Here is a 9,932-nt window from a genome sequence, read left to right on the forward strand (position 1 = left end):
AAATGGTGGCCACTGCAATCACCACTAACAACTCTCCTTTGATGTAGGTTTAATGCTGCTTGGTATTGAGAGGTTTAAGGAGGTGAAGTTTTCTAGCACAATTCTCTTACTCAGTTAAGGTACATAACACAAGTTTTTGACTAACAGTCATATTACACCTCTGTAAAAAGGAGGTATCACTAAAATACTGACATCTGCAAGCCAGCTTTCTAATAAAGGAACCAGATTGAGGGCCCAGGCTGCTTCTACTCCTTTGCTGCTGGAGGTCAGAAGGAACTGAAGCTGCTAGAATGTCATGTCTGCTTTCATTGCAATGCCACTGAAACATTTGGAAACAATGAAGAGACAAGAGAAAGCTCTAATGGACATCATTTCCAGCAGAAGAACAATTCCAGAGCTGCACTCAATTAAACAGGAATAGGCAAAGCTTTTGCAAGGGAGAAAAAATCATATTGTTTTTCATCTGAAATTTCCTAAATGATATGGCTTCAAACTGGGAGAAGCTCAACTTAGATGAGACACGAGGAAGAAATTCTTCCCCAGGAGGGTGGGGAGGTACTGGAACAGGTTGCCCACAAGAGCTGTGGAGGCCTCAAACGTGGCAATGTTCAGAGGCAGGTTGGATGGGGCCTTGAGCAAGCTGGTATAGTAGAAGGTGTCCCCTGCCTATGGCAGGTGGGGGCTGGAACTAGATGATCTTGATTTCCCTTCAGACCCAAACCATTCCATGACTCTAGGATACATTTTTTATTTCAGTATGCAAACATGATGGTGTAAAACACCATGGGCTGTTGGGGGCTTTGGGTTGTTTTATGAACCAGCATCAATGCATTCTTACCTTTTTGTCCTCTTTAGACTTCCTAATACTGTGCGAAGGGCCAAATTTGTTCTGCATGCAAAACACCTTCTTGGACCATTCACTTTTGTGAGATTTTAGCTGTGGTTGGCCAAAGCTGCCATCGACTCTGTACCTGTCAGCTGGAATCTTGCTCATTGGTGGGGGAAGAGTCGCACAGTTCACGCTTGACCAGCCGTCCGTGGAATCCGTGTAGGACTCCTGGTCACTTGCATTTCCATGCTGCCATTCCTGCAGGACATGCACAGGCAGCCACCTCTGATTGCCTAAGCCTGCAGCATTTTTCTTGGATGGGGGTACTGAATTTCGGGAGGAGACCAGTGGAACTTCGATCCGAGCAGAAGGACTTAGGTGTTTGCTTACATTCTGGGACTTCTCACTCGGAATTGCTTCCAAAGGAACGTTTCCTTCTTGTTCATGACAGAAGCCATTCCAATGGGAAGGAGGCTGATTTTGTCCCCTTCCTACTGGATTTTCCCATATGCTGTTAGGAATGTGTTTAGTTGGATTGCTCCCCAAATCAACCACCAGAACTCTATTATTCTTTTCTTCTTGGTTAAAATTCCCAATTCCACTGTCACTGTTACTGCTTGTGCTGTTATTCTGATGAGCATCTGCATCACCATCAAGAAAAGCCCTGGCGCGCATTCCCTCAATCAATTCCCCCATATCCCTGTACAGGACAGAAATAAACTGCAGGACTGGTAGAGATGAGGTTGGAAACTCCAGACAGCCATTTGTGTCTGGATCCGCTGTACATTCCAGTCCAAAACGCCTTGCTACGCCCTGATGAATTTTATGATGAAATAGTTCGGGATCCACCATAAAAACATGGCAAGATGTCCTCAGAACCCCTTCATCTTCCTGAGCCAAGCTTGCATCATCATTTGTCTGCATTGTAACTAGTCCAAAGAACCTTCTGTCATCCGGGCAAACAGCGCTGAACGCCAGTTTCTCCGCAGGATATTCTGCCACGACCCCCGATTTGTCACTGCAGAGCTGAATGCAGTCGTGCATTATCTTCATCATCACCAGGGAATGGATTTTCTGCTCTGCCCGCAGACGCCTCATGCATCCACGGATAGCCTGCAAACTCTCAGTTTCCAAATTGGAGGTTGTGGAAGGTAGTTCAATGGATCCTAGGTAACCTACAATCATGGCAACGTTTAATATGCTTGCGTCTAATCCAAAGTCTTCCGCACCCTCCAGTCCAATTCTAAAAACAGAATCATCATTTAGGACTTTGGATATTTCTTCCTTTGACAGTAGGTTTGGATTGCTTTCATTGCCACTTTCAAATCTAATAGCAGCAGAAGCTGAAAATGATCTTTGCTTTGGTGCAGAATGATCTGAGTTAGCAGCACAAAGAGTAGGGTTCTCAAAGATCATGTTGAAAATGCCACCAGACTGCATTTCTTCAACAACTTTCTCTGCTCTGTTTATACCCAGAGCTTTAGAGTCAGGTTTGGGTTTCAGCCATCCCTTCCCATCATAAAAACCGACTTCTTCATCACTTGAACATGAATCCATGTGACTAATCCCTTCAGCAATGACCATGTGCAGGACTCCAGAACATTTTCCTATAAGTTTCACAACATCTTCATGAGAGGCTTTTTTCACATTGATTTCATTAACTGCAAATATCTGATCTCCTGCTTTAAGCCCCACGTAATCTGCAGGGCTTCCCTTCATAACACAACTAAGAACACAAGGAGCTTGCCCAGAAAGGGTGAATCCATAACCTGCTCTTCCTCTAGCAACTTCCACGTTTCTTATCCGAGGAGGAGCATGCATGTTGAGTCGACGTTTGACTGTTTCTCCTGGCCTATACATTTTGAGGTTGTTTGGTTTATTCCCTGAAACAGGAAAACTTTTAATTAGTCCTTTTTTTGTTCATGGTTCAAGAGTATCACTCCTTCATCTGATGAAGCTCTAAAGAAAGAAAAGAAAAAAAAGAAAAAGCCATTTTAATTCTCAATCAGATTTCAGGTTTTTAGTACCCAATATTCCCTTTACTCTTGAGAAACACTGCTGTGGACTCTACTAAAAACTCTTGCTAAAGAAAGAACACAACACTCAAAACAATTTGAAAAGAACAGGTACCATGGTCTTAATTTTACTGATGAGAGAGTAGTAGCACATCACATGAAGTGGCTGTCCAAAATGACAAAGCAACTAAATGTCAAAGCAAAGAGCAGAATCTAAGTCAATGTGTTTATACTATAGCAGGTTACACCTTCCCCAACCTTACCTACCGTTTGGTTAACTTCTGGCTTACTGCATCATTTCAATGCCACCACATTTTACAACAGAGTGAAAATCCTGGGTGAAGCTCATCCATCCTTTCCCAGCAACACAAAAATTAGAGCTCAGGTGTATCTACACAGCTATAGTCCATCCTCTTTTATACTCAATATACAGGGACCAAATTTATCTATGTAAATTAACCCTAGAGTCACCTGTAACTCTCCCCTGATTGACTGCAAAGGCAGCTGTAAAGAAGTCTCTCAAACTTCAGCTTTCACACAAATTTCAGTTACAAGTGCAACAAAAGGGCATTCGGTCATGTTAAACCAAAAGGATCCAAAATTAGATTTACTGTTACACCAGTCAATTGAACTAGTTAAAAAAAAAAAAAAAATCACTTGTCACAAAGCAAACACTATTTAAAAAAATGCCTTTCAGTCAGTAATTCCTACACCCATGTGTTTTAGTTTAGCTTAAAAATTAACAAAAAAAGAGGAAAAAAGAAGGAATTCCACAGGCTGCTAGTATTAATCTAGTAATGACTTTAAAATTGAGATAAAGCAGTTTTATATGAATAGCAACACACAGCTGAGTAATAGGGCACAGAATACAGCTTAATGACCACGTAACACTTCACAAGATATTTCAGACCAATAGATACAAATTAAGAGTTGTTCAAGAATGTGAAATAACATAATTTACCCATATCTATCAGCTTTGTCCCCAAACTGCAAAACAAAAAGAAACCTTTCAGCTTTCTGCCAGCATGCATTCTGGTCTACCATTTAAGACACCAAAAATACCAGTTATGGTTGAATCGTACTTTACCCCACAAATGCTGCCTTTCTTCATGGACTGTTTTTACATACCTATGCTTGCTTTTCATGTAATTTTCAAGCCCTCTACTCCTAGACAATAATCCTTATTTGCTTACTTCCAAGGGAGAGAGGTGGTTTGTTTCCTGCTTCTGCTCATTAACTCATAGCAACAAAAAGAGCAAACACGAACAGGACACTGACTCCTGTTATAGTCTGTTAGACTCTAACCTTCAGAGTTGCAGGGTGCAGTGAGGGATCATGTGAAGTTTAAATCTACACCACTGACCACAAGTTCATTTTGAAAAGCCTTTGGAAACAAGCTGATACTCAGCAGGACAGTATCCATGTTAATATGTTCTTTTATTATTTGGTGAAAAACACAGAACTGGTTGAGTACTTTTTGTTTTTCAATAGTGAGACTGTAAGAGGATAAAGCATGCAAACTAGAAGCACAAAAACTGCTCCCTCATCCCTCACACAGGTCTTGGAAGTATTGTGAGAAGCCTCTCCAGCATGGGTGCCACTCATTAAGGCAGAACTTTCACAAACGGTGCCACTACAAAGCTGCAAATGAAGTTAAGAAATTTGAATTCCACTCACTATTCAAATGCAGTCCATGTTTATAGACAAGTTACACAAGAAATATAACAGCACAACCTGTAGGAGACAGCTACCATTTGTTTGAGAACTTGAGCAGGGTAATATTTTAATTAAAACATCTTATCAGCATTTCACAATTGGCAAAACACACCACTATGTTTGCTGGATAAGCAGCAATTGCTTTGCCAGAAAACAATTAGGTGTACCTAGCGTGATCATTCAGAAACGACCGACTTTAATTAGTAACAGCAGGTTTAAAACTAGTTGTTAAAAACTCCTCTCACACCGAAGCCAGTGTACAAAGTGTAAAGAACACAACCAGGACATTTGCTGGTTTGACTGACAAGTATCATGCGACCAAGGACCACGTTTTCTCAAGCTATTTGTATAAACAATCACGCGTTTACAATTCGGATTAATTTATTTGCTATACTTAAGAAGGTGACGAGGTTTTGTTGGCAGTTAAGCACTTCTTTCACCCCCAGTTTTTTTTTTTGCAAACACGTTCCAAAGCTGTTGGGACACCGAGCAGAGAGGCAGCATTTCAGGCTGAAGCAGCCACATACAAAATGAGGAATAAAAGCAGTCGGGAAAAGACTCAGGATGGTTTTGAACTCCCGGAGCTTCCAGTGAAAGGACAGAACCAGGAGGGGCACGTCTGGCTCCCGGTTTAACGCTCTAAAAGTTATGCTGCCGGCTTCCCGGGCGGCACAAGGCGGCCAGCCTCTGCCCACCTCCCGAGGAGGGCTGCTGGCCCCAGAAGCGGAGGGGCTGTGCCCGCGGCGGGACGCGGGACGGGAGGGTGACCCGGCAGGCCGCGAAGCGGATCGGAGCGGCGGGCGGCGGGTCCCCGCCTCGAGCAACGGTCCGCGGGGTTACACATTAACCGTCCCGCGGGGCAGCAGCTTCCCGGGAGGGTGGAGCTGTGGAGAGGGTAGAAGCGGCACCTGAGCCCGCAGGGACGGTTTGAAAAATCAAGCGGTAAAAAGAGGGGAGGACAAGAGAACCCGCGACCCCCCCGCCCTATCTCTGCCCGCCGCGGGTCGCGAGCAGTGCCACAGCCCGAGGGGCGCGCCCAGGCGCTGCCCTCCCCTCGGCTCCCCCCGCCGCGCTCCCCTCCCCCTCAGCCCCCTCCCACCGCCCATCTGCTACCCCGAGCGAGGTCCCGGGTCGGGCGCTCGGCGGCGACAGGGTGTTGGGAGAGTCGGGTCGGCGCTTCCCCGCTCAGACCCACTCACCTCCGTTCTCCCGGGACTCCGGCTTCTCTGTTGAGGCACCAGTTCTCCCCGGTCACCGAGGAGACGGGCGCCGGGCTCCGCCACACAGCGCTCCGGCCACTGGCTGTAAGGAGCTGTCAGTCACCGCACTCACCCGGCAGGGGTGGCGGTCGGGTTCCCGGACAGAGAAAGGGGAGAGACAATACCCGGCGCCAAAGAACTACAATTCCCGGCGTGCCTTGCGAGATGCTCACTCCCTTCGGCCGTGCGGAGCGGGTCTCGTGGGGCATGCCGGGACACGTAGTTCTTTTGCCTCCGCAAGCCGCCCCGCCAGGGTGCGGTGGGCAGCGGGCAAGCGGAGTGCGCAGGCGCGGGGGCTGCCGGCGCTCTTTCGAACGGGGTTTCGCCGGCAGCCGCGGAGGGAGGGAGTGAGCGAGTGAAATGGGGGAGAAGTTAAATGAGCCGCATCGCAGAGGAGTGACAACTTGATCGGCTCTCTCGGAGTGGGGAGAACAGAGTGGAGCCAGTCTTCTTGTTCATAGCATGACGGCGTTAGCTGGCGGCGGAGGGACTCGTTAGAAAACCCGCAGCGCTGCAGTGGAGCCGAGGAGAATCACTGAGTGGTGGGGGTTGGAAGGGACCTCTGAAAAAAACATTGAGTCCAAGCCCTCTGATAGAGCAGGCTCACCCATAGTAAGTCATCCAGGCACACGTCCAGGCGGGTTTTGAATGCCTCCAGAGATGGAGACTCCACCAGCTCTCTGGGCAGGTTGGTCAGGGAGGACAGGCCGGGAGGTACACTCCAGAAGTGTATCAGACAGGTGTGCCCTGCCTTTGAAGCCGGGGAAGAAAGGTAAAGATGAGAGTGGGAGGGAGCAGGGTGGCATTAGGTTTAACTATTAAGCCACCCGATGACGGTGAGGAGGCAGGTGAGGCATTTTTTTATAGTAGTTAAGCACCCAAAGGGCAAGAGTGTAGGTAATGGGGAAGTCTTGCCACCCAAATGGAGCAGGGCACAGGCAATAGGTTCTCAGGATATGTTAGGGACAGCTCTTTACTTCAAAAGGGCAATAGTAGAAAACCTGGTTTCAGAATGGGAGGAGGGGAAGATGGTACACATAAAAGTAAACATCAGTTAAGAGATTCCTGAGATCCAGGAAAAGGGAAGAGTTAACCAAATCCACTGGATTTTCCTACAGAACCTGAAAAGTTTTTGTGATCTTTGCAGAAGACTATGATCATTAATTATTAACAAGGACTTGTAGAAGTCATTTGTAGGTGAGGGCTTTCTTCATTTCATTGCCCTTCTTTATGCACTAGAAACCTGAAATGGAACTGAACCTACCAGTCTCAAGGTGAAGAAAAATGGTTGCTTTTGGTTTGGTTTTTTTGAGTCTCCAGTGCAGGATGCCTATCCCACAGCTCAGTATTGCTGTTTTGTCTGTAAGATAACCAATAAAATTTAAAACAATGGCTTGAGGGTTTAGCTTTGTCTTCTTTTTTTTTTTTTTTTTTCCCCAGTCTAGGAAATTGTTCCTTAACATCTCCTTCCCCTTCTGAAATGCTCACAGTGTGCTGGAAAAAAACAAAAACACGGGTCAAAAGAAAAAGCTCATCGGAGAAACAGAGGATCCTTATCCTTTACTCTGAATATATGCCTCCTTGTTCCATTGGTTTTTACTTTGTCAGTCCATCCCAAGGAGATTTCTACTGACATGAAACATTTCAGATAAACATAGATTTCAGTTTTATTATTATCAGTCTCACCAGGTGTTATGATAAAAGCATCTGAGGGTGAAAGTAACTGAATAAAATCAGCATTATTTCTTTTCCTTATCCTCAGAGATGACAACTTGATAGATCGGTGCAAAATGACAAAGGGATAAACTAGCTAACTTCTCCAGACATACAGCACCCTATAAAAGCAATTATTGAACTTTTAGGGAGGCTAAACGTTTAAAAAGAAAATTGGCTGGCCTCCCATGATTGATTCTTCCAGGTGTGGTACAATCTTTTTTAAAAGTGCTTTAGAAATCTAAAATTTGCTGAAAGAGGAAATAGTTCTTCATCCATTTGGGGAGATGGCAGTGGGACAAGAGTTGCGTTCCACAAACAAAAGGTGGTGTTTTAGTTTGTCATCCCTTTTTAGTCCAATTATTTCCAGCTTTCTTAGCAGGTTGTCAAGATTGTCTTTTGCCACTATTACTGTTGCCTTTGCTACCCCAACAGATGTGGCACTGACTTGGACTATGCCTTTGCCTGCATAAGATAAGATTGGGCAGCCCTGTATTTCAGTCTGACCTTGTAAAGAGCTGTAATAAGAGAGTGACAAGTAACAGAATAAAGTGGAATTGTAACCGTTTTGCAGAGGTACCTGGAGGTCTCCCGCTGAGTCTTTATGGAGTTAATACAAAGACATTATGCTTTGTTTGGTTTGGAAGAGGAGGGATTCTAAAAGTTGTACCAATATCTACTGACTATGGAATAATTACTCCATGGCAGGTTCAGATTTCCTCCTCTGAAGATGCTGAACCTGTTCTATTTGTGTTAACCGGCACGATTGATTGGCCTTTTGTAATCGCACAGGAGTGTGTAATTAGCCTGACTTCACAGGAGGCTTTTCTGTGGCAGAGTAGAATTCCCTACCTGAGTATTGCTCAGCAAGGAGGAAATGAACCCCGGAGACTGGCAATGGAAACAGGTGTGCTCACACAGCCTGCCTGCAGGCAAAAATATCCAGCTCATCCTGAACGAATTCAGGGCTTTTTTTTTTCAGCGTTTTGGGAACTGGTGATAAAGACTTCATGTTAGAATCTGAAGCGAGGTGATTAACGGCTCCTCAGAAATCCACACAAGGTCTCAGCTGTGACTTCTCTTGCTGTTTTCACCACTGTTGGAGACAATAAAGGAAAGGGTGTGAAACAAAGTGATAAGGATTTGTGGCTTTGGGGCTGTAAAAGCTTTGGCTTACAAGATTAAGTAGCTTAATGCTGGGTGCACGGACATCTCAATCACAGCAAGGGTGGCTGTCACAAAACAGCTTGTCAGATTTGATCTGGTGAGGTTTACAATGCATCCTTCAAGGAAGTGTGATTACTGCTGTCACACACGCCAGATGAGAAGTCAGAAAATCAGCTTGGTCCAGCATCTGATGCACAGTCTATGGTTCTAATTGCCGTTGTTTAATTACGGTGCTTAAAGGAACGGGAGTGTTGGTTGCTCTGAAAAGGTTTTGGTTTAGACACTCAGAAGGATCTTCACATAAATGTCAGTTTTCTCATGGATATTAACTGATGTGAACCAGCTCTAAATCAACTGAAATCCTTGGATACAGATGAGATGCAGATTTAAGCCCTATGTGGACAGTTGTATTTTTGTGGGAGATTTAACAGTGGTGTATTTCACCTTCAACTAGACATGTTCCGAGTCAAGCTAAGTGAAAAAGAACTTTATCAAATCATTCATATAAGATTAAAAGAAGTTTAGCATTATAAGTCCCACCACACGAGTTCCTGTGGGCAGGTTTTATACATCCATAAGGGAGATTGCATTGGCTCTAATTATATTGAATTAAATATAAATTACAGGTGAATCTGTAGGGGGGACAATGAGGATCATGGAGCATTTTTAAAGTAGTTTTAATTAATTTTCTAAATATGTTTACTTTGCAGTGCATAGAAAATTGCTGTTCCTATAGGTTCCCTCAGTGAAACAAGCTTTCCTCAAGCTGTGATAAGTACTTCTCAACACTGAAGTATGTAGCAGATTTTATACCTTTAATAATATGCACCAACTCTTTCTTTTTTTCTTGCAATGCATAGCAATCCAGAACTCACCCCTAAGATAACAACACAGTCAGGAAGTTACTTTTGTTGAAAACGTTCCCAACACCTTTTACAAGCCCAAACTCAAAAATAAGTCTTGTGATATCTTAAATATTCAAAGACTTGTTTGCCAAATTCTTAGAATCTGAGGGAAGAAGCACAATTTAAGAAAACAGGATTGTAAAAGGATTCATTTTCAGACGTCTGAGGGCAGCTACTTTGAAGGATTCTCATACAAGCTACTTCAAAAATGTTTTTGCATTGAACAAGAGGTTTGGAAGAGAAGCAACACCCTTCACCATACTGCAAATGTCATACAGAGGCAGGGTTCTTGTGGGTGACCTGAACAACCCAGACATTTGTTTGAAGA

General features: G+C 44.4%; 1 protein-coding gene across 3 annotated transcripts in view; it reads right to left on the reverse strand.

The window, feature by feature from the left end:
* RGS12 (regulator of G protein signaling 12) overlaps positions 1–2,689 on the reverse strand; it is an 81,459-nt gene extending 78,770 nt beyond the window's left edge. For all 3 annotated transcript variants that reach the window (XM_054391705.1, XM_054391706.1, XM_054391708.1), the window contains exon 1: positions 839–2,689. In XM_054391705.1, the coding sequence (XP_054247680.1) occupies positions 839–2,689 (1,851 nt within the window). The remainder of the gene's footprint in view (positions 1–838) is intronic.
* Positions 2,690–9,932: the final 7,243 nt, after the last annotated feature.

The sequence above is a fragment of the Indicator indicator genome, chromosome 23, assembly GCF_027791375.1.
Source record: "Indicator indicator isolate 239-I01 chromosome 23, UM_Iind_1.1, whole genome shotgun sequence".
Classification (NCBI taxonomy): Eukaryota; Metazoa; Chordata; class Aves; order Piciformes; family Indicatoridae; genus Indicator; species Indicator indicator.